Source organism: Eulemur rufifrons, chromosome 1 (genome assembly GCF_041146395.1).
Source record: "Eulemur rufifrons isolate Redbay chromosome 1, OSU_ERuf_1, whole genome shotgun sequence".
Classification (NCBI taxonomy): domain Eukaryota; kingdom Metazoa; phylum Chordata; class Mammalia; order Primates; family Lemuridae; genus Eulemur; species Eulemur rufifrons.
In genome coordinates, this window is record NC_090983.1 from 93,533,476 (window position 1) to 93,557,748 (window position 24,273).

The 24,273-nt window shown below is 44.5% G+C and overlaps 1 protein-coding gene across 1 annotated transcript in view; it reads right to left on the reverse strand.

Moving 5' to 3' along the window:
* Positions 1 to 17,981, reverse strand: part of SCTR (secretin receptor) — a 74,058-nt gene extending 56,077 nt beyond the window's left edge. The window contains exon 1 of the mRNA XM_069461296.1: positions 17,657 to 17,981. Coding sequence (XP_069317397.1) covers positions 17,657 to 17,728 — 72 coding nt within the window. The 5' untranslated portion in view covers positions 17,729 to 17,981. The remainder of the gene's footprint in view (positions 1 to 17,656) is intronic.
* Positions 17,982 to 24,273: the final 6,292 nt, after the last annotated feature.

A 24,273-nucleotide genomic window follows, 5' to 3' on the forward strand; every position in this document is an offset into this window, starting at 1 on the left:
CTCATTTCAACAAATGATGTTGGAGCAACTGGACATTTGCCAACAACAAAGCAAACCTTGAGCTAAGTCTCACACCTTATTCAAAAATTAACTCTAAATGGATCATGGACTTAAATTCAAACCATAAAACTTTACAACTTTTATTAAAAAATATAGGATAAAATCTTCAAGAACTAGAGCTAGGCAGAGTTCTTGTGCTTGACACCAAAAGCACAGTTCATAAAGGGAAAAATTGACAAATTGGACATTATAAAAATTAAAAACTTTTACCCCATGAAAAACCATGCTATGAAGGTGAAAAGAAAAGAGGCAGACTGAGGGAAAATTTGTAAACTATAGATTTAAGAAAGGAATAATATCTAGAATATATAAAGAACACTCAAAACCCAACAGTAAACAAGCAAAAAACCTAATTAAAACACATGTCAAAGACTATAAAGGGACATTTCACAGGAGATATACAGATGGCAAATAATCACATGAAAAGGTGTTCAACATTGTTAGGTATTCAGCAAATGCAAACTAAAACCACAATGTGATATCACTACATACCCATCAGAATGACTCAAATTAAAACTAGTGACGACACCCAATGCTGGCAAGATTGTAGAGAAACTGGATCACTCAGGCATTGCTGGTGGGAATGTAGACTAATACGGCCACTCTGGAAAACAGGTTGGCAGTATCTTTTAAACACACACACACACACACACAGACACCCCAACTAAACATGCAACTTCAGTATGATCCAGCAATTGCAGACCTGGGCATTTATCCCAGGGGAATGAAAACTCATGTTCACATAAAAATCTGTACATGAATATTTATAGCAGCTTTATTCACAACAGCCCCTCAACTTAAACAACCCAGATGTCTTTGAATGGGTAGATGGTTAAACTGGCACATTTATACTATGGAACTCTACTCAGCAATAAAAAAGAACAAACCACTGATACATGCACCAACCTAGATGAATCTCCAGAGAAGTATATGAATATATGAAATACATGAAGTATACTTCATACATGAAGTATATGAATGAAAAGAAGGAAATCCTCAGCTTGAGCAAGAGCAAGACCCCATCTCTACGAAAAATAGAAAAATGAGGCGGGCGTCATAGCGTGCACCTGTAGTCCCAGATACTCAGGAGGCTGAAGCAAGAGGATCACTTGAGCCTAGGAGTTTGAGGTTGCTGTGAACTACGATGACGCCACTGCACTTTACCCAGGAGGACAGAGTGAGACTCTGTCTCCAAAAATGAAAAAAAAGGAAATCCCAAGAGGTTACACACTATCCGATTCCATTTATATAGCATTTTGAAAAAACAAAATTGTAGAAATGGAGACAGATTAGTGGTGCTGGGAGTTATGGAAGGAGTGGGAGTGGGACGGAAGGGGGGATGACTGTAACAGGGCACCACGAAGGGTCCCTGGGGTGATGGGATGCTCTGTATCTTGATTGTATCGATGTCAATGTCCTGGTTGTAATATTGTACTCTATATATACTTTTGTGAGATTTTACCATTGGGAGAAACTAGGCAAAGGGTATGGGGGATCTCTCTGTATTATTTCTTACAGCTGCATGTTAATTTACAATTATCTCAAAATAAAAAAGTTTAATTTTTAAAAAAAAGGGACATCCTAACTATCTGAGTATAAGAAAACACCCAGCTAAGTAAACTATGGTGAATCCATTGAACAGGATATTGTCAGCCGTCACACATGATGATTAAGAAGACTATTTAGTAGTACAGACTATTAACAGTACGAGGTCTGTCCAGAAAGTACCCAGCCATGTAATATGAAAAATAGAGGCATTTATTAAGGAAGATACAAGAAACATCATACATAGGACAATGATGCCTCAGTCCCCTTCAAAGTAGGCACCTCGGGACCTCACACAGTTCTCCCAGCGTCTCTTAACCTAACCCGTCTACGTTCAACATTCTCAGGTGTTCTGCCTGTTGCAGGCCTTCCAGAACGTGGATCACTTTCAACAGATTCTCCATCATCTTTGAAGCGTTTGCGCCATACTTCTGTGTGTGCTGCACTCACTGCATCATCTGCGAAAGCCTTCTGAATCTGAATTGTCCAGATAGTTTCCGTGAAGGAATGTTCAAGCTTAACGCAAAATTTGATGCAGATTCTTTGCTCTATTTGCTCAGTCATTTTGAACATGGCAGCCACGTGGTACACACGCTCACTCAATGGTGTCTAGCACGCCACTGACTAGTACAGTGAGGGTGTCATTGTTCACACATGCGAATTCCAGTCCACGTTCCTTGGCTGCCAGGTTACATCAGTGTCGTGCAAACCATTCTCATTATATTAACAACTTTCTGGACAGACCTGGTAATACTATGATGTTAAATGAGAAAAGCAAGACACAAAATGGCATTTACGGTATAATTAAATGTACTAACTTTTAACGTTAAAGGTACTAACTTTTTAGAGAAAAATCTAGAAAAAAATAAATGAAAGTATTATGAAAATTATAATTAACTTTTTTTTTTTTTTGAGACATGGTCTTGCTCTGTCACCCAGGCTAGAGTGCAGTGGCATGATCATAGCTCACTGCAACCTCAGACTCCTGGGCTTAAATGATCTTCTTGCCTCAGCCTCCTGAGTAGCTGGGACTACAGGCGTGTGCCACCACGCCAGGCTAGTGTTTCTATTTTTTGCAGAGATGGGGGTCTCGCTCTTGCTCAAGCTGGTCTCAAATCTTGGCCTCAAGGTATCCTCTGGCCTCAGCCTCCTGAAGTGCTAGGATTATAGGCATTAGCCACCATGCCTAGCCTAAATTATCATAAACTTTTAAAATAATATGTAAATATATAGAGGAAGACAGACACTTAACCAATGTGTACACACATTGACCTCACCTGTCACGAAGTGAGTGTGTCAACATTTGTTGGGAGAATAGGAGAAGAGAGTGTCCTGTGGACATGACTAGTGAAGCGGGCTAAGGGCTCAGAGGCAGTTAATGTATTAGTTTAAAGAAAAGAAACTATTTCTTACTATCAGGGGTTGAGAACTGAGGGTCAGACTTGCTATGGGCATAATGTATGTCATGCGAGTCCCCATTCTGTCTCCTGGTCCTGTTCCTACCTCCAGGGGTCTCTTCTGGCAGAGACTGCTGTCTCCCCAGTCATCATTCTTCCCTTTCACTGCTGGGATGAGAGTTTAACTGGGCACATGGTTACCATCTAGAGACTAGTTTCCAATTTCCCTGCAACTAAGCTGTGCCTAGGAGACCAGGTTCTAGCAACAGATTGGAGCAAAAAACACAGGTGCAAATTCTGTCTTGTGCCCACACGTGTGGGTGTGGTGGCGAGCCACATTCAGCCACGGGGACAAGGGCAGCACCTTAGGCCTGACTCTCCTGAGGACCCAAAGGACAAACCCATCCTGGACTCTGCTTCCAAACCTCCACATTCCACCACATCTTCTTTTTAAAAATTTTATTTTTAACTGACAACTAAAAATTGTATATGTTTATCATGTACAACATGTTGTTTTGCAATATATATATGCATAGTGCAATGGCTAAATCAAGCTAATTAACATACTTCTTATTTATTTATTTATTTATTTTTGTGGTGAGAACACTTTGAATCTACTCTCAGCAATTTTCAAGAATACATTGTTATTAACTTTAGTCATCATGTTGTACATTACATCGCCTTGATGTTAATAGTAGACAAAGTAACTCCGACTTAGGAACCTTCCTGCCAGGGACAGGGAAAGGAGTTTACTATAGTTAGAATTACCAGTCCCAATTCCCTATAGGAGTCTATACATATGACTCCTATCATGGTGGGCAAAGTATACTTCTTTGCTTGGGCTTGGCCATGTGACTGTGGTCAACAGAACGTTAGTAGATTTGGTGTCAGCAGAGGCTTGAAATACGTTTGTACATTTTTGCTTGCTCTCTCGCATTTCTGACACCTAGGGTAGCCTACTCGTCTTAGAATGATGATATGTGCAGCAGATCTGAACCTAACCCAGGGCCTGAAGCCAAGCCAGAGGAGCCCAGCCTGGATCAATTGCACCCTAGCACAACTGTAAATGTAGAGAGAGAAATAAACACTGTTGCTGAATGGCACCAAGATTTGTGTTATGCAGCTTCGCTGACTGACACAGGGTGGGAGCTAGATTCTAGGGCAGTATCAATGTGTGTGGATGGGGGCGAGGTTTCCCAAAAGTGGGTGGCAGTTTGCACTGTGAGAGTTTAAAGAAAGGGCATCAGAGCAAGGTCAGAAATGGGAGAACACTTAGGATAGGAAGGCCAATCCAAGAAAAATTCAACATTCTTGGTGCTTTTCCTTGGGACTGTAGAAAAATAGCAACCAGAGGACAGTTCAACTTTTTCTTCTCATCCAACATTTCTTTTTAAAATTGTAGTACAATACACATAACATAAAATTCACAATTTTAGCCATTCAAAGTGTATAATTCAGTGGTATTAAGTACACTCACAATGTTGTGCAACTATAACTAATATCCATTGCCAAAAATTTTTCATCATCCCAACAGAAACTCTGCTCTCATTTAGCAATAACTCCACATTCCTCTCTCCCCCAGTCCCTGGTAGCCTCTATTCTACTTTGCGACTCTATGAATTGTCCTATTCTAGGTACCTTGTATTAGTGAAGTCATACAATATTGGTCCTTCTTACATCTGGCTTATGCTGTAGCATGTAGCAGAATTTCTTTCCCTTTTAAGGCTGAATGTACATCCCATTTACGGATATGCCACAATGTGCTTACCCTTCCAGTGGACACTTTGTTTGCATCCACCTTTTGGCTATTGTGAATAACGCTGCTATGCACAAGGGTGTACCAATATCTGTTTGAGTCCTGCTTTCAAACCTTTTGGATGTATACCCGGAAGCTGAATTGCAGGATCATATGGTAATACGATGTTTAATTTTTTAGAAACTACCAAACTGTTTCCTACAATGGCTACACCATTTTACACTCCCACCATGCACAGAGTTCCAAGTTCTCCACATCCTCTCCAACACTTGTTTTTCTCTTCCTATTGATGTTGTTTTATAATGGCCACTCTAATGGGCAGGATTTGATCATCCCACATTCCTTTTGCCCTCGATCCTTCCATTAAAAGGTAATAAACCAAGATAATTTTGTGTGGCAGTAGTATGCCAACTAAACAAATATGGTGTTCACCAGTGTCTGTGTGACAGGAACAGTATTCTGTGGAAAGGACTGAGTCCATGGCTTCCAGGTGGTGACCAGTAGGGAAGGAGCAGAGTCCGCAGCGTTGCTGGGAGTGGCTGGGAAGAACAGGATGCTCAATGGGGCAACCACCTGGGAAATACCTGGTGGGAGGATGTGAAACAAGCCCCCTTATTACCTAATTAACCTAGAGAGGGGGAGCAGAAGCTGATATTAAAGCTGATATTTAGTAGCTATATGCATGTATATTTACATATATGTTTTTACATCTAATACTAAATTTAAAAGTATTAAACATAATTTTACTTGAAATTCACAGGAAAAACAAGTGAAGATGAAAGAATTGCTGAACTTTATATAAAATTTTCCTCAAAACAAGAGCTATAGTTTCTAAAAAGATCCCTTTAAAGCTAAACAGTTAAAACAGAAAAACAATGGGTTTGTGTAAGTACATGATTTTTTTTTACCTTTTGCTTGTACTAGTACCAAGGAGTTTATAATGACAAACAGTGGTTCCCTTTCCTAACTTTACTTGCTCTCCAGAGGCAATCGTTTTCAACTTTTTAGTTGTTTATTTTCATTTTTATCTCCATATTTTAAAATTATATTCTTATACTTTTATTTCTTGGTTATTAATTTGAGACATCCAAAATGTCCTATTATGGAAAATAAAGACTTAGATGCTTCAAACTCCCCTTACATATACTTCTTTTTTTTTTTTTTTTTTTTTTTTGGAGACAGAGTCTCACTTTGTTGCCCAGGCTAGAGTGAGTGCCGTGGCGTCAGCCTAGCTCACAGCAACCTCAAACTCCTGGGCTCAAGCGATCCTCCTGCCTCAGCCTCTCGAGTAGCTGGGACTACAGGCATGCGCCACTATGCCCGGCTAATTTTTCTATATATATATTTTTAGTTGTCCATATAATTTTTTTCTATTTTTAGTAGAGACGGGGTCTCGCTCTTGCTCAGGCTGGTCTCGAACTCCTGACCTTGAGCGATCCACCCGCCTCGGCCTCCCAGAGTGCTAGGATTACGGGCGTGAGCCACCGCGCCCGGCCTACTTCTTTCCCCATGTATTACATATACGTCTCTTCATTTTTTAGTAAAATGAATGGTCTGTATTTACAAAGACTTATTTTGACTACGAAATATTGTTCGCTGCTGAGTCAAGTCATGCAAAATGATTATGTGTCTCTTCTTGTACATTTTGTTTTTTCCTGAAGTCAATAATTACTGTTTTTTATTTGATGAGTTTGCTATGTACATATGGCTAATTTTTCCAAGTGCTCCCACAGCTCCATTGTACATCTATCAACAGTACTATTTGTTTTCCCTCTGGAGGCTTCTTTCTCAGGTCCTCCTTCCTCTTGCTCCACCCAGGCCTGCTACCTGGCTGTGGTGGGGCACCCTCTCCCCCTCTCCTGGCTGGAGCCTCATTTCCTAGACACCTCGTTTTTCCTTGGTTTGTTCTATTGCTTTGCAGAAGCACAGAATTCTCTAGTAACTTCCTAAGAAGGTATACAGAGGGGGTAAATGTTTTAATATTTGCACAAGTGAAAAAGCTTTTATGAATTTCAGTAATTATCAAAATAATAATTTGGACAGAAAATTATGGGTTGAAATAATTTTCCTTCCAAATCTTGAAGGCATTTTCCTTCTTTTTTCCTGTGGTGTTAATAAGAAATCTAATTTGGATCCAAATCTTTGGTATAAAAATTTTTTGTTTTTTCTCTAGAAATATGTAAGATTTTTTCTTTGCTTTTAGTTATTTTGAAATTCCTTGAGGAAATGGTTCTTTTTTTATCCATTGGTTGGATACTCAGTGGGCATTTCAGAAGACATGTTCTTCATTTCTTGGAATTTAAAAAAATATTATGTTTTCAGTTTCTTATTTCCTCCCTCATCTTCTCCATTTTGTCTCCCTGGAATTCATATTAGTTGATTATTGGACAATCTGAATTGATCCTCTAATCTTTTCATCTTTCTCTACTATTCTACCATTTTGTCTTTGTGATCTTTCTAGAAAATTCCTTGAAATTTTTGAAAATTTCCTTTTCTTTTTGTACAAATTATGGGGTACATGTGAAATTTGGTTACATGTGTATAATGCATGGTGATCAAGTCAGGGTATTTAGGGTGTCCATCACCCGAGTGTGATAGATTTTTGTTTAACTATGATCACCCTACTCTGCAATCCAACATTACATATATTCCTTCTATCTAACTGTATGTTTATGTACTCTAGCCCACTTCTTTTCACCCTCCCCTGTCATACCCACTTTCTCTTACCAGTCTCTATTATCTATCTTTCCACTCTCTACCTACATGTAATCAAATTTTTTAGCTCCCATATGTAAGCAAAAACATGTGATATTTGCTTTTTTGTGTCTGGCTTATTTCACTTATGATAATGACCTCCAATTTCATCCACATTGCTGCACATGACATGGTTTCATTCTTTTTTATGGCCAAATAGTATTCCATTGTGTATATGCGCCACATTTTCTTTATCCATTCATCCCTTGATGGACACTTAGGTTGATTCCATATCTTTGCTACTGCGCATAGTGCTGCAATAAACATGTAAGTGCATGCATCCCTTTGATACAGTGATTTATTTGCCTTTGGGTAAAACCCAGTAGTGGGATTGCTGGATTGAATGGTAATTTTACTTTTAGTTTTTAAGGAATCATCATACTGTTTTCCATAGTGGCTGTACCAGCTTACATTCCCACCAACAGTATATAAAAGTTCTCTTTTCTCTGCATCCTCACCAACATCCCATTATTTTTTGTCATTTTAGTAATAGCCATTCTGACTGGGTAAGATGATGTCCATTGTGGTTTTAATTTCTATTTCCCTCATGGTTAGTGATAGCATTTTTTCATTATTTGTGGAATGTCTATTCATGTCTTTTGCCCACTTTTTATTGGGGATTTTTTTTTCCTGTTGAGTTGTGTGAGTTTCTTGTATATTCTGCATATCCGTCCCCTTTCAGATGAATAGTTTGAAAATATTTTCTCCCATTCAACAGGTTGTCTCTTCACTCTGTTGATTATTTCTTTTGCATTGCAGTAGCTTTTTAGTTTAATATAGTTCCATTTGTCTATTTTTGTTTTTGTTGCCTGTGCTTTTGAGGTCTCAGTCATGTATTCTTTACCTAGACCAATGTCTAGGAGAGTTTTCCCTGGGGCTTCTTCTAGTATTTTTATAGTTTCAGGTCTTATATTTAAGTCTGTAATCCATCTTGAGTTAATTTTTGTATATGTTAAGAGACAGAGGTCTAGTTTCATTCTTTTGCTGTGACTATCCAATCTTTATCTGTGGAATTTTTTAATGAACGTTTTGTTTTCACACCTATACCCCCAGGACTGACTTGATCATTTAGTCAAGAAGTGAAGATTGTCTTTGTGATGGTAAATATTAGGTGTCAACTTGATTGGATTAAGGGAGACCTAGACAGATGGTCAAGCATTACTTCTGGGTGTGTCTGTGACTGTTTCTGGAGGAGACTGGCAGGAGGTGGTAGACTGAGTGGGGAAGATTTGCCCTCAGTGTGGGTGGGCACCATCCAATTGGCTCGCCATGACAGAACACAAAAGGCAGAGGAAAGGCAAATTTGATCTTTCCCTCTCGTGGACCTGGGGCACCCTTATTCTCTGTCCTTGGACATCAGAACCCCAGGTCCTCTGGCCTTGGCACTCCAGGACTTGCACCACTGCCCCCGACCCCTGCCCGGTTCTCAGGACTTTGGCCTCTAACTGAATTACACCACTGGCTTCTCTGGTTCTGAAGCCTTCAGACTTGGACTGAGCCATGTTCCTCCCTCCCCTGGTTCTCCAGCTTGCAAACGACCTATCGTGGGACTTCTCAGCCTCCATAATCGCATGAACCAATTCCCACAAAAAATCCCCCTTCATATATCTATGTATAGTCATGTATTGCTTAATGATGCTGATACATTCTGAGAAGTGCATCATTAGGCGATTTTGTCATCATGCTGTCGTGGAGTGCACTTACACAAGCCTATATGGTACAGCTACTACACACCTAGACTATCTGGTACAGCCTATTGCTCCTAGGCCACAAACCTGTACAGCACGTTACTGTGCTGAATACTGTAGGCAACTGTAACACAATGGTATGTATTTGTGCATCTAAATATAGAACAGGCCCAGCAAAAATATGTATAAAAGGTATAAAAAATGGTATACCTGTAGAGGGCACTTACCATGAATGAATCTTGCAGGACTGGAAGATGCTCTGGTGAGTCAGTGAGTGAGTGGATGTGAAAGCCTAGGACATTACTGCACACTACTGTAGACTTTATAAACACTGTACACCTAGGCTACATAGATCTATAAAAAATATTTTTCTTTCTTTAATAATAAATTAAACTTAGCTTACTGTAACTTTTTTACTTTCTAAATTTTTAATTTTTAAACTTTTGACTCCTTGTGGGGTAACACAGCCTAAAGCACAAAAACTTTTCTACAACTGTACAAAAATATTTTCTTTCCTTATGTCCTTATTCTATAAGCTTTTTTATATTTTTAAAATTCTTGATTTTTTTACTTCTTAAACTTTTTTGTTAGGAACTAAGACACAAACACACATATTAGTCTAGACCTACACAGGGTCAGAACCATCAATATCACTGTCTTCCACCTCCACATCTTGTCCCACTGGAAGGTCTTCAAGGGCAATAACATGCATGACAGCAAGGAGCATCATCTTCTACGGTAACAATGTCTTCTTCTAGAATACCTTCTGAAGGACCTGTCTGAAGCTGATTTACAATTAACTTTTAAAAAATATAAGTAGAAGGAATATGCTATAAAACAACAATAAAAAGTATAGCATAGTAAATACATAAACCAGTAACATAGTCATGTATTGTCATTATCAAGTACCATGTACTATGCATAATTGTATGTGCTATAGCTATACGACGGCTGTCCAGAAAATATCCAGCCATTGTTATTATAACCAGAATGGTTGCATGGCTGGATACTTTCAGGACAGCCTTGACTACTGGCAACGCAGTAGGTTTGCTTACACCAGCATCACCACAAACATGTGAATAATGCATTGCATTACTATGTTATGATGCCTACAACATCACTAGGCCATAGGAATTTTTTAGCTCCATCATAACCTTATGGAGCCGCCATCATATAGGTGGCCCATCATTGACCAAAATGTTATTTAGCACATGGCTGTGTGTGTTTGTGTGTCTGTCCTATTGATTCTGTCTCTCTGGAGAACCCAGACCAATACAGTCGTATCCAGAGCAGCAGCATCCAGCAAAACCCCGTAAAGAAGACATTAAGGAGGCAGATTTGGGGGGAGCAGGTGGCAAACTGACTATGGGGGTGAAGGAAGGAGACAGTGACTCTCACAAGTCCAGCCTGGGTGCCTTGATAGCTTTGAGAACAGGAAAGATGAGGAAAAGAGAAGTAGGCATGGGAGTAGGGGTAAGATAAGAAAAGTTGGGTGGCTGACATGGCAGGACTGCCAAGGAAGATGACTTGGTGAGAACAAGCTGAGAGCGGAGAACGGCGGACAAAGCCAGAGACAGGGGAGCAACTCTCACAGGGCTGAGAAGCTGCAGCACTAGAGGCAGGACAGGAACCAGGAGCCACGCAGAGCAGAAGCCAAGGGAGGGAGGACTGGGAGGGAGGGAGTGCCCCGCACCACGTGCCTCGGAGAGGCTGGGGTCCCATGGCCCACGATTCCCGGGACAGCTGGTTTCTGCCTTTGGTCTCAATGTAACTATTTATAGTATCTCTTCTCTCTTGAAAACTATGTGGTCACCCTAATTGGCCATCTGCGAGCCATCGCAGTGGCCATCTGTGAGCCAGGAAGAGGCCCTTACAAGAAACCAAACTCTACCAGATCTTGATCTCAGACTTCCAGCCTCCAGACAGTGAGAAAATTAATCTCTGCTGTTTAAGCCTCCCAGTCTGCGGTATTTTGTTATGACAGCCCAGCTGGCTAAGGCAAATGGGAAGGGAGGGAACAGAAGGTACAGTTTAGACACATCTATTAATCTAAAGGGCAAGATGTTGGTCAGAAGTTCATCCAGGCAGTCTCAACTCTCAGAAAGTGGAAGGCAAACCCATCTGTTGAAAATGAGTGGGAGGTGGGAGGTCAGGAATTTGTGAGGACATCTAGGGAGCACCTTTGAGAGCCGTGAGTGTGGGAAACGGGGGACATTCGGGGATCTGGAGAGGGCTAGAAACCTCAGGAGACCCCGGGGCACAGTGAGCTGGGACTGCAGGGGACTATTAACCAGGGGTGGCCCTCCCTGGTGCCCCTCGGCCCCTTGGATTCTGTGGACACAGATTGCTATGGCTGGGTGGGCCTAGGAGAGTCTCATTTCCTTGAGTCCCTGTGCACGCTGGGCAGCCTCTGTGTGTAATGTAAGCAAGTAGATAGGATCTAAGTGTTGTGGGTTTTACTCTGGGCTGCAGTTTGTCCCCAAGTGAAGGTCAGTAGTGAGAACCCTCAGCTTGCTAAGGACAGGGAAGCAGGGACCAACTGGGGGCCCACTGGAGGGGGACGCTCTGGCAGTGGGGCTCTACCCCCGGTTATTAAATCTGGGCTTCCAACAAGGGGTGTCAGGAAGAGAGGCTTTGCCCTCGCTCAGCATTAGAGGAAATCTGGTCCCTCCCAGATGGGTGGGGATAATGGGGACAAAGGGTGGAGGGAGGGGGCTCTGTGGGGACTCCAAAAGGTGATGCCAAAGCCAAGAGATGGACTCCCCTAGACAGTTTTGGAAGTGTACCTCCTGCTGTTTGATTTTGTGACCCCATGCTCATCTCTGGCCCCCTCAATAAATGCTGTGTGTAATTCAGTATTTTTTTATGCTTTTTAAATTGATTAGATTAAATGAAAATTAATGCCATTTTGAGATTTGGGAGAGAATTTTATGACAACCCATTGGGCACCAAAACCCCCGAGCAGGCCTCTCTATTGGAGCAGACACATGTGCTGGCTAAGAACACCTGGGTTTGAGTTGTCATGTCACCATGTCTGGCTGGGTGACCTTGAGTGAATGATTTAATGTCTCTGCAAGCCTCGTTTCCTCATCTGCACAACGGGGGCAATAATTGATATGAGAATTAAATCTACTAGTGCTGGGAAGGACCCAGAAGAGAGTGTGGTATAAAATAAGAGCTCAGTAAAGAAGCCTTTATCATCATCATCATCATTTACTTGTTAATTTAAGAATAATAAAAACTTCAAAAGAAATCTACAAATACTTCTTCAGAAAATTAGGAAGTGAATTTTCAGATACACCGAAAATCCCCAGGAACCCTCTTCTGAAGAGTCTCAACAGCCAGCTCCCCAAGGGACCCTCGCAGGCCTTCCCAAGATTCTGCTCACCGTGCCGCCACAGGGCTTGTCAGCCTCTGGACCCAGATGCACCACAGAATGGGGAGGGGACCGCCATGTGGCTTCTGTGTGCCAGACCTGGCACTTGGAGCTTTTATGTGTCTGAGCTATCAGCTGGGAGGGATGGGGACAGGAAGGCAAAAGACGGGAAGGGTGGACAGAATAAATCAAGGAACCCATTCCCCGCAGAAGTCTTTGGTCCAGTTTGGAGACTGTTTCTGTCCTCTGACTCAGATGCCCTCTCACCAACCCCACTGCCCTGAATCTAATATGAAATGAACACCTATTCTCAGCCCTGGTAATGTGTCTCTCTCCTGAAATATGACAATAAGGCAGCAATTCTCAAGCAGGGGCAATTTACCCCCAGAGAACATTTGGCAAAGTCTGGAGACATTTTCTGTCATCATAACCTTGGAGAGATGCTCCTGGCTTCCAGTGGGTGGAGGCCCAGGGTGCTGCCAGACATCACACAAAGCACAGGACAGTTCCCACAATAGAGAACTATTGGCCCAAATGTCAATAGTGTCAAAGTTAAGAAACCCTGTTTAAAGGCAAACAACATCCCCCAACCCCTCACTTAACTCACTAAGGTTGTCAGGTTGGCAGCTTACTAGGTGCCATGGATGAAAAAGCCTTACCTTGAATGATCATTTTTCATTGCTCGAGACATTTATGTACAATTTAGCAAGCAATGATTGCTTTCAAGATGTGACTCTTCATTGCTTGTTGCTATATCATCCTCATTCATTCATTATTCATTCAACACCTCTTATACCATGACAGGCTCTAGAAATGAAGTATGAACAACTGGGCCTTCTCTGCCTGGGGCCTCATGACTTCCCTGAATGGCTCATGCACGTGGGGCACCCCACCTCGCGCTGACGCTTCGAGGCCCTTACCTGGTTGCTCCCACCCTGGTCTTCGTGCCTTCCCTGGCTCCCAGTATCCGCGCCCTTGGAGCTGCCTCTCTCGAGAGCCAGTGACCACCCCGGCCTGGCGCCCTGTCGGAGGGTGCCTGGTAGCTGGCTCACGTCAGATCTCAGAGTGCTCATTTTCACCTGGTCCGACCCAGCCCTTACACATGCTCTTTTCTCGCCCTTCTGCCCTTGTGGATTGTCACAATCCCCAGACTCTCCCCTCCTATATCTGCTTTCTCCTCTTCATCCTGACTCGTGCCTTCCTTACTCTGAAATCTCCAGACTTTTGGCCCCAGGACATTAGTTGCTCCAAGCAATGGAGACAGTGGATTATAGAGCCAGCAATCCCTCTAGTCAGCAGCCTTCAATTTAAAAAGTAGACTGTGAACTTGGTAGAAAGGAACAGAACAGCCAAAACACCCCTTCTCATCAGGCGCTAAGGGGCGCTAAGGCAGAAGAGAGAGGCCGGTTTCTTCAGAAACACTGGGTGTTTCCCAGAACTTTTTTCTTACATCCCTGGCACTCTGGTGGAGTTGGAAGAATCACAGGTGATGAGCTGGAAATGAGAGTTTCTGTTAGAGGCGGCAGGTGCAGAAGGGTGGGGTAAGGCCGAGCCGGTGGGGCCAGCATGACAGTGTCCACCTGCGAGCGTTACTGTCAAGGATTTATAAGCTCCCCAGCGTCTGCTGTCAAGAAGGAAAAAGACTTTAAGGAAGGGAATGGTTAAGTGAGCAGCCTGTAACTCTAGGACTCATTTACCTTAAGGAAGAAACCCATGATGACTAAGGAGCCAGGATTCGGATGGTGCCTTTGCCCCAGATGGAAGCTACCACCTGCAGGGATTGGTGGCCAGAGGTAGGACCTGCACTTAGTGCAGGCTGTCTTAATTGTCCCCCTTTTTAATAAGCTTATCAGATGCCAGCACCACATTAGACTCTTTACGTATATTAATTTGTAAATGAAGCAATTTAATCCTCCTACGAACTACATTTTACAAATGACAAGATTGAATTTAATTGCCTTGGGGAAAAAACAGCCTTCCCTTTTCTAAAAGCTTTAAATAAGTATTGGATTTTGACCCAAGAAAACCTGAATATTGGGCAGCAGAATTGGGTTAGAGGTATATATAGGCAGAGATCAGAGTTCTAGACAGGGTAAGAGTTGAAGACATCCGTTAATCTAAAAGTAACTAAGATCCCAGATTCAAAAGTGTTATAATCTGGGACATTCTGAGTCCAGTTCCTTTAACGAAGTGGTGTCTAACCGGCCTAAGGATTCACTGAGTATTTCAGCCTGTGGCATATTAGAAAGCGCGTAACTTAAAAGTAAGAAGACTGGGTGCTTGGTGTGGTGGCTCATACCTGTAATCCCAGCATTTGGGGAGGCCAGGGTGGGGGGGGTCACTTGAGGCCAGGAGTTTGAGACCAGCCTGGGCAACATAGCAAGGCCCTGTCTCTACAAAAAATTAAAAAATTAGCCAGGCATGGAGGAATACATCTGTAGTCCCAGCTACTAGGGAGGCTGAGTTAAGAGGATTGCTAGAGCTCAGGAGTTTGAGGTTACAGTGAGCTGTGATCAGCTTACACTCCAGCCTGGGCAAGAGAATGAAACCTTGTATCTTGAAAAGAAAAAAAAAAAAAAAGGGTGGGAAGATCTGAGCTCATATTTTCAAGACTAGATTTAAGACAGTGCTCTTACAGTTAGGTGTACCTAACAATTATTTGGGAAACTTGTTTCAAATACAGGGCAAAAAAAAAAAAAGAACAGAAAGAAGTCTCAGTGCTCAAGCTCAAGGGTGTGTATTGGGGGGGATGTCTGTGATGTGGGGGAACAGATGTGTCAGTAAATAATTGCAATAATGTTCCAGGTAAAATTTCTCATGAGCTGCATGGGAGTAAGAGCGGCAAAGGGAGTGTGCTCAGTGTTTCTTACTGGGGGGAGGAGGGGGGCTCAGAAAACTGCCCCCTTTGGCCACACCACTTTTTTGGTTTCTACTTGCAAGGGACCCTTCTGACACCTCCCTATATGGAGGGGGGAGTAGTAATAAGCAGTTTGGCCTCAATGACCTCACATTAGGAAGATGCCTATGATCTCCCTCAAGGGGGATCCGCAAATGAATAAAGATAATATGAATACCCTTAAGTTTCAAAACCAAATCTCTATCCACCCAGAGTCAAACAAATAGAAAGAAAGCAGGATTTCAGAGGCTGGGAAATACTCCAGCCAAAGTAGGTCAGTTCCACTCCTGTTTATTAAAGGAATTCTCTGCCAAGAAGTGTGAGATACAACCTCAGGTCTAGGTAAGCCCCTAAAGTAACCAGAGGATCACAGTTATACACAGGAAACCATCTTATAATAATATAAGGAAGTACACGAGTGTGTGAAAATGACATGTAAATCCAAGGTGCAATGGACAGAGCCCGGGTGGTTGAGAATCAAGAAATCTGGTGCTAGTCCCAGCTCTACTACTAACTTGCTGATCTCAGGCGGGTGTCTTTTCTCTGGGGATCTCAGTTTGCTCACTTATAAAATGAGGAATTGGACCACAGCATAATGAAGCATCCTTCCAAGGTACACTGAAGACTCGAACCAAGCAAAGGCTCTCATTTTCCCCTCTGTTATGTTTGAGATAAACTGGGGATCCCCTTGCGATAAAAATGCAGGCTGACCATCAGTCCTGCAGGCCAGGTACTAGTTATAACAGCCACAGGGTTACTGCAAATATTTCAGACGGAGGCTGGGAGGGACCTAAGAAAGAAGATGTTGCCTCTCCTGCCCCTAGGCTTGGAATAATACACCTGCAAGATGTACCTGCCTTTGTCCCCCAATGTCCCAGGTGGCATTTCCTCAAATTGGGAGTTAAGACTAGAATGGGTACTATTGCTCTAGCACCTTCCACTGTCACCACTGCCCACAGAAAACAAGAAGCTCCAAGGTTGGAAGGGAGCTCGAATGAGCTCCAAACTGCATTCTGCCAACCTACAACTGCTGGAATGTCACAGAGCTGCCAGAAAGATGGGCGTCTCCTGAGTGTCAACGTTCCCATCTGCTCCAGGAGCACAGGTTTTTCTTATAATCAGACAGGAGCAGAGTACAGGAAGGCAAGGTTGTTGGACACAGGAGAACCTTGTCCAAGACAGAGATTGGCGACTCAGAATTGGGTCCCCAAGTGCTTTCCCAGAGGAGTTTCTTAGAACAGAGGCCCCAGGGGTTAGTTTGGAATGCCAGAGGGAATGCTAGAGGGAAGGGATGATTCTGGAATCTGCCCCCTACTCCTGACCCCGTGTCCCCTCCCCATTCCTGCCCATCTGGGTGGGGCCACTCTCTCACTCTCAAATCCCAGAGGGAGAAGCCCCAGACACCCCGGAGTCTCTGTGGGAAAGAAAACAAACCACCCACCCTGTCGCCTTCTCTTTCCTCTTCCAGCCTTCCAGCCCCTCCCTGGACCTGGCTTGTGGGGACCAGCAGCTCCCAGGAGCCACAGACATGCAGGCACCAGGGAGCCAACTGGCAACGTAGGGGCGCGGGTGGGGGCTTGAGAGCTGCAAACGGTCCCGTCACAGACCGGGAAGCTGCGGCCCGCACTCTGAGGTTTTCCCATCTGCACGTTGGCCTGTGTGAAAATGTCAAGGCTTTGGGGCGGACGGATGTGGGTTTCAATCCTCTTTTTCTGATTTGGGGCAAGATTTTTTATTTTATTTTATTTCCCTCTCTGAGCCTTGGTTTCCTTGTCTGTGAAGCGAGAGCGCTAATACCAGCCTCGGTAGGCGATTACAAGATTTCAATGAAATCCTGGAGGCAAAGTGCCCAGCACACAATAGGCTCTGCCAGGGGCGGCTCCAGAATTTCCGTCTAGGGCGGACTAAGAGGCGCAGGCTGGAGGGAGGGCTGAGGTGGAGGGCAGGGGGGATTCGTCTTAGAGCTGCCGTCTCCAGGCGCATAGGCTGTTTTTATCTTTTTGGGGAGGGGGCCGGGTGGAGAAGAGCTGGTAGAGATTGACGTTGGGCGGGGTGGGAGGGAAGAGTTCCCATTCCTCTGCGGAAGCTCTGCTGTCCCCCTCCACTCCCCTCCCACGAGAGACCAAGAGGGGGCGAGCCCGCCGGCCCCTCGGGCCCCTGCCCGCCGCGAGGCGCGGTACTCACCGTGTGCTTGGCGCGAGCCAGCAGCGCCAGCAGCAGTAGCAGCCGCAGCGGCGGGGACGGGCGGGGACTCATGGTGCCAGGTGCGCTCTCCGCGGGCGCCCCGACGGCCGCCAGCCTGTGCGCTTGGCCCGCTCGGGAGCTCAGCACCCCGCGCAGCGTACAGAGCCCCTGCTGGCCACCGCGCCCCGAGGAGCCATGGCTGGGCCACCTGACCCGCGGCGGGCCGGGGGAATGCTCCTCCTCGGACAGGGCGGCCGCGCGCTAAGCCGCCCGGCCCATTGATAAGGACGCGGCGCTGCCGGCGCGCCTCCACCCTGCCGGGACTGGCGGGGGCCGGCGGGAGGGCTGGCTGGGGAGGAGGCAGAGGGAGGGCGCTGGGGCCTCGAGCCAGTTCCCGCAGGCTTGGCCCGGGGCGGAGGAGACCCGGGAGGACACGCCGGCTTAGCCTTCCACCCCGCAACCCCTCCTCCCACCGCGACACCCGAAAGAGCACTCTCTCCGTAGTCTAGGACCTACGCCACAAGCTTGCTGGGGGCCCATGGGCAACTTGGGCCACCTTGCTGAGCCTCGGTGTTCTCATCCCTAACAGCACTCAGGTTGGAAGAGGGTTGTGACCCAGCAGGTGCTCGGTAAATGCCCATGACATCTATTCCCCTGGGGCAGCTGCCTTGCACTTTATTTCCGATTTTCACTTTATTTTTCTTCATTATCAAAGTCATGAGCGCTCATGCTAGGAAGTTTCACCCGCATGAATGCCATCACACAGAAGCCTTTTGATGGGCCGGTGAGACCAAGGAGAATCTTCTGTGCACCAGGCATTTGGGGACTGCTGCAAGGAATCGCCCGGGGCCTTTGCGCTTCCTGGTATCCCTGGCGGGCGGGGGGGGGGGGGGGGACGGGGGTGGGGGCTAGTTAAACCTAGGACAGATATTCCCAGTAGGCTGCTTAACCTGAGTCTCCTACTCGGCTGTCCTGGAGGTAGGCGTTTCACGTCTAAGTACAAGGTGCCCCAAATGGCTTTTGTAGACCCATTTTTTTTCTTTCTCTGCACTGCTGCCCACTCCCTTCCCCTTTTTCTCTCCTCCTTTCTTGACCTTCCTCCCAGGCACTTTAAGTACAGCACCTCACTGAATTCTCCCCCAGTCCTCTAGGTGATCAAGCCCCTTTGACAGCGGAAGGCATTGGGGGTGGAGGAGGATCGATTAAGTGGCCAGGTACTTGTGACTGAATCCAAACTTCACAGAACAAATTCCTTTATTAAAGGGATTTGTTCTGTAAAATTTGGATTCAGTCAAAAGACCACACTCAAGGATCAAGAAGGCCACATGTGGCCCCAAGGCTACAGGTTCCCCACCCCTCCTTAGCAGCCTTCCCTTCCAGAGGAGACTATTAATAAACTGAGGTTGGTAAATCCCAGCAGAAATAACAGGGGAAACAAAAACACTTTCAGCTCCTAGATCCAAAATCAAGGCTTAGTACACATCAACCTAAAGTATACAGAACCAGTGATCCCTTCTAGGAACTTCTAGTCTGGAAATTGCCCTGACAATAAGATTAAAGCAGAGGGGGCCAAATACCACTTTTATTAGTAATAAAGTTGGTCTTGTTAGGTTTCAGTGTGAGAATGTCGGTTCTTGATGCGCTCATGGCCAAAGAAGGACCAGACACACTGAAGTTAGGCAAGCATGAAAATGAGGTTTACTGAGGAACGAAAGAGAGGGTTATGGGGCAAGAGCAAGATACAGGTTTACAGAGCAAGACACACACACCACAGATGACCACCGGACCCACTGGTGCAGCAAAGGGAGAGCAAGAAGAGAAAAAGGAAGGGTACATGACGGGACTGCTTATGGTCTGCATCTTGTTTCCTAGTGCCTGGATTGGAACCTCCCTCATGGTTCAGAGGTCACAGAGCCACTTTGATTGGACAGTTGGGAGTTTCATGACCTGTCTTACTACCTATGCGGGTTGTTCTAGGTGAATTTCCGGACTCTCTGGTACCTATGCTGCTTGGCCTGTGAGCTAGACAGTCCTCTGCATTCTTTTGCAGCTGGCGCACTAAGTTCTGATTGGCCGACTCATAGGGTATTCCCTCCTCCCCCAGGTATGGCAGTAGCTCAGGACAGGATTAGGGTGGTGCAGGACCAAGACCGGGGCCAGGGCCCCACCGTTGTCCTTCTTGCCAGATGGGACAATTGCACCAGGGCAACAGCACCCATTGTTGTCCCTAGGAGACCTGGAATCCCTCAATATCTACCTAACATTATCTCTCAATTGGGTCAAGATTTAGGCTAGAAAAGAAAAATGTTATTTTCTAGGCCCCTCGGACCCCAGCATCCTAAATGTACATCAGAAAGTGCATGAGGTCAGGACTTGTAATTTTTACTGTATATATACTTCTGTGCTGCTTGAATATTTTCTGTAATGATTCTATGTATTGTTTTTTTGATTGAAAGCAATAAAAAGAAAACAACACAAAAATGCAATCTGTACTTTATACCAGAGCCTCATGATCTCCGATGAAAAAGCAAAACAACATTTGTTCTGGGCAATTCAATAAATGTCTGGCCTGTAGCAAGCCATTCTCTCTTAAATTGGAAGCTCTGCCTCTCAGAGAGTTGAAAAAAAGGATTTGAAGAGCTCTGTGAAAGGCCCTTTTACAAGCTGTGGATGTAATTAGTGGCTTTGTAAAACCTGCCTGAGAAAACAGTTTCATAATAGGAGTAGAAGGCTGGCCATATGCTGGGAGTCTGTTAGAATTTGGGGTGTGTTCTTATAGCCAGCGGTCCAGGACTACATGAGGGCTGGGAACCTGAGCCCTAGAAAAAGTAAATGCTTGCCTCCATCAACGAGGGGGGAGCCGGGATATGAACCCAGGACTGAGCCCAAGCCTGCGCCCTGAAGGAAACCAAATATTGCACCCAAAATATACTTTGAGATGGCTGTTCAGAGAGCCTGCAAATAGAAGTAGCCTTGCAAAGCCGTCTTTTGTGGGGAAGATTTGCACTGTGGAGAATCTGCATGATGCAGCCAGGCTTCCTCTGAGGCCTTCCTTCATCCAGATCTGGGAAGGATTAACTGAGAGTCTGATACCTTTCGAGGTCTGAAAGAAATATTTGCCATCTGTTCTGTCTGAGGGCTGCACAAACAAATTTCAATGACCCCTATATGTTTTTTATAGTCCTCTCCCTTAACTAACTATTTGATCTTTTGAGTTGTTTCCCAGAAATGGTGGATATTCTGCAAGACAGAGGAGTTCTAATTCTGAAGACCCCAGGGCAGAATTCCTTATGCCAACACTCACCACCTCCCTTGGGCCCCAAAGCATGTGGCCCCTCCTTAAAAAGCCTACGATTTCCCTTAGTTAGAGAGAGACAGATTCAAGACAACTTCTCCTATTCTATCCACAAGACATCTTTTGTATTAAAAATCCCTTTCTTTCCTGGCAATCCTCATTGTCTCAGTAATTGGATCTTTGAGCAATGAGCAATTGGACTTAAACGGAAACTCCTTTGCAGTTTCAATAACACATGTGAAGTTTCTTCTGCACAACAAGACCACCTTTGCTAGCCAGTCCTCTTCTCCCTGTCACTTTTGCCACCATAACCTGTTTTGCCACTGATCCAAGCCCCCATTCTTTCTGTAACCTCAAGACGGTATAAAAGCATCATCCATCTGGCCATTTCTTTGAGGCCTCCCATGCACATTAATAAATCTGTATGTCTTTTCTCCCATTAATCTGCCTTTTGTCAGCTGATTTTCAATGGACCTTCAGAGGGCAAAGAGGAGGTTTTCCCTTGGCCCCTACAGCCCTTTTCACTATACTGGAATTCCTCTCAATCAAGAAGATCACTTTCTGACCCTCCAGGCTTCCAGAGCTCTTTTGCATACACCTTCTCATTTGATTCTCAAAAAGAGCTCTGTGAGGTAGGTAGGGACCAGCAGTCAGGGGCTCGGCAAGAGAAGGAGAAACCATTGCTCAAATGATTTAATTGAAGGAAGTTCAATGAGAGGGCTGTATGCAGAGGATGGTGAGGCTCCAGGAATCAGCAGCAGTCGGGCTGAAGGGTGAAAAAGACTCTCTCCTTGACCACGATTTAGTCAGGGTCCTCTAGCCCTCTTCTCAACTAAGCCTTGACCTTGGCTCCTGTCCTGACTTCAGTTTCCCTAGCTCAGTCTTAGCAAGAATCCTGATAAGTTAGTTTAGTGAGAACCCCCACCCTGTCCTTGGTATCTGATCACCCTTGATATATAGTTAAGTTCCTCATCCCCCACCTTTGATGTGTAAATCCTTGGGTTGCCATCAGTAAGAATCCTATTAAGTAGGTTTAGCAAGAACACCCAGCCTTGGTATCTCCTCTTAGTAATTTTCTATCCACTGACCCCAACCCTGCTCCTTGGCTATAAATCCTCATTAATCCTTGCTGTATTAGAAATTGATTGTAATCTCTCTTCCTCAACCCCTATGGCAATCGTCTTCAATAAAGTCTCCCTTACCATTTTAGCTAGTGTCAGAATAATTTTTTCTTTGACAGGAGGCAAGGAGAGAAAGCAGTGTTCCCAGAAGCTGGCAAGAGCTGTCCCTGGGAGAGTGGTCACATTTAAGGGCTGTTGAGGCTCAGAAATTGACATCCCACAATATGACATTTTGACATGTTGAACTGAAGAATCTGACCTAAAGCAAAGTTAAATCCTTTGTAAGCTATGGTTAAAGGTCAACTTAATTAAAAGCTGATAGTCAAGATGTATGTATTTTTTAAAGGTCTTTCTACTTTTTCTCTTTTGTATCCTATTTTAAAATTTTTCTTTTCTTTTTTTTTTTTTTTTTTTGAGACAGAGTCTCACTCTGTTGCCCAGGCTAGAGTGCCGTGGCATCAGCCTAGCTCACAGCAACCTCAAACTCCTGGGCTCAAGCAATCCTTCTGCCTCAGCCTACCGAGTAGCTGGGACTACAGGCATGTGCCACCATGCCCGGCTAATTTTTTCTATATATTTTTAGTTGTCCAGCTAATTTCTTTCTATTTTTAGTAGAGACGGGGGTCTCAATCTCGCTCATGCTGGTCTCGAACTCCTGACCTTGAGTGATCCATCCGCCTCGGCCACCCAGAGTGCTAGGATTACAGGCGTGAGCCACCGTGCCCAGCCCAAAATTTTTCTGGCCTAAAACGTTTTTTACAGTATGTGCTTGGTCCCTCTGTTGGCTTTTTTGCAAATTGTTCTCCCAGTTACTTCTACCCTTCCCTACTCTTTCCTCCTCTTTGCCATCTTTGGCACCACATGAAAGGATCTAGGGGGGCAGCTGATGACTCAGACCCATTAAGGAACACAGACACAGGCACCACTCACCCCCTTTTGGGGTCGTCTGTCTTCCTATGGAGTCTGAAGAGTCATGGACAGATTTTTCTCAGGTCTAGAACTCTGTTCTCTTTTGTATTGCATTACCAGATCTCTTTGGCTTTGAGGGGTACCAGAGATCACTGCCTGTCGTAATGGAACACTTGAACTTTGCGTCTGTGATGGCTGCTGAATCACTGGTGGGAGCTACAGCTTTAGTGGTGGCTGACAGTAAGTGGGCATACTGCAGGGGGCTATTCATTTCTTTGCACACTTAGATAAGAAAGGCACAGTTTAAACACTTAAAGAAATGTCTTTATAGCAAAGTGCACTGTGGAACTTTGCATGGCCCAGTCCCATGGTGTTTTCCTTTTTCTGGGCCTGGGATTCAGTGTAAAGGTAAAATCCATGATTTTTAAAGGTCTAAAGGCTCTGCCTTCCAACTGCACCTACATTTTGAATATTTTAATTATTAGACCCTAAAAACTACAAATGGTTTGCTGTCCCTGTTTCTTTTCTTTTCTTTTCTTTTCTTTCTTTCTTTCTTTCTTTCTTTCTTTCTTTCTTTTTTTTTTTTTTTTTGAGACAGAGCCTCTCTCTGTTGCTCAGGCTAGAGTGCTGTGGCGTCAGCCTAGCTCAGCAACCTCAAACTCCTGGGCTAAAGCAATCCTCGTGCCTCAGCCTCCCGCCTCAGCCTCCTGAGTAGCTGGGACTACAGGCATGCGCCACCATGCCCAGCTAATTTTTTCTATATGTATTTTTAGCTGTCCAAATCATTTTTTTCTATTTTTTTAGTAGAGACGGGGAATCTCACTTTTGCTCAGGCTGGTCTCGAACTCCTGACCTCGAGCGATCCTCCCACCTCGGCCTTCCAGAGTGCTAGGATCATAGGCGTGAGCCACCGTGCCCGTCCTGTCCCTGTTTCTTAATGGACTCTGCCTGGAGCTCAGTTAGAAAACAGAGCTACCTAATCTTTTTCCAACACCTAAACTCCTTGAAAAAAGCTTAAATTGTCTCTTTCTCAGTGCATTGAGATGTAAGATTTCCTACCCTATTTTCTCTAAAACTTAATAAGGGATTTGGACATGTGAAACAGATAAACTTTAATTTTTTCCATTTACAAAGGCACAGTTTGAATCCAACTGTTCTTTTAAAGTAGTAAGTTTTATCAGTCTCCTGGCTAAAGTGAAAACTTCCACTTTGCCCTCTGAAGCTTTGCTGAATATTCAACTCACAAAAGGCAGATTAATTGGAGAAAAGGCATACAAAATCATAAAATTTAT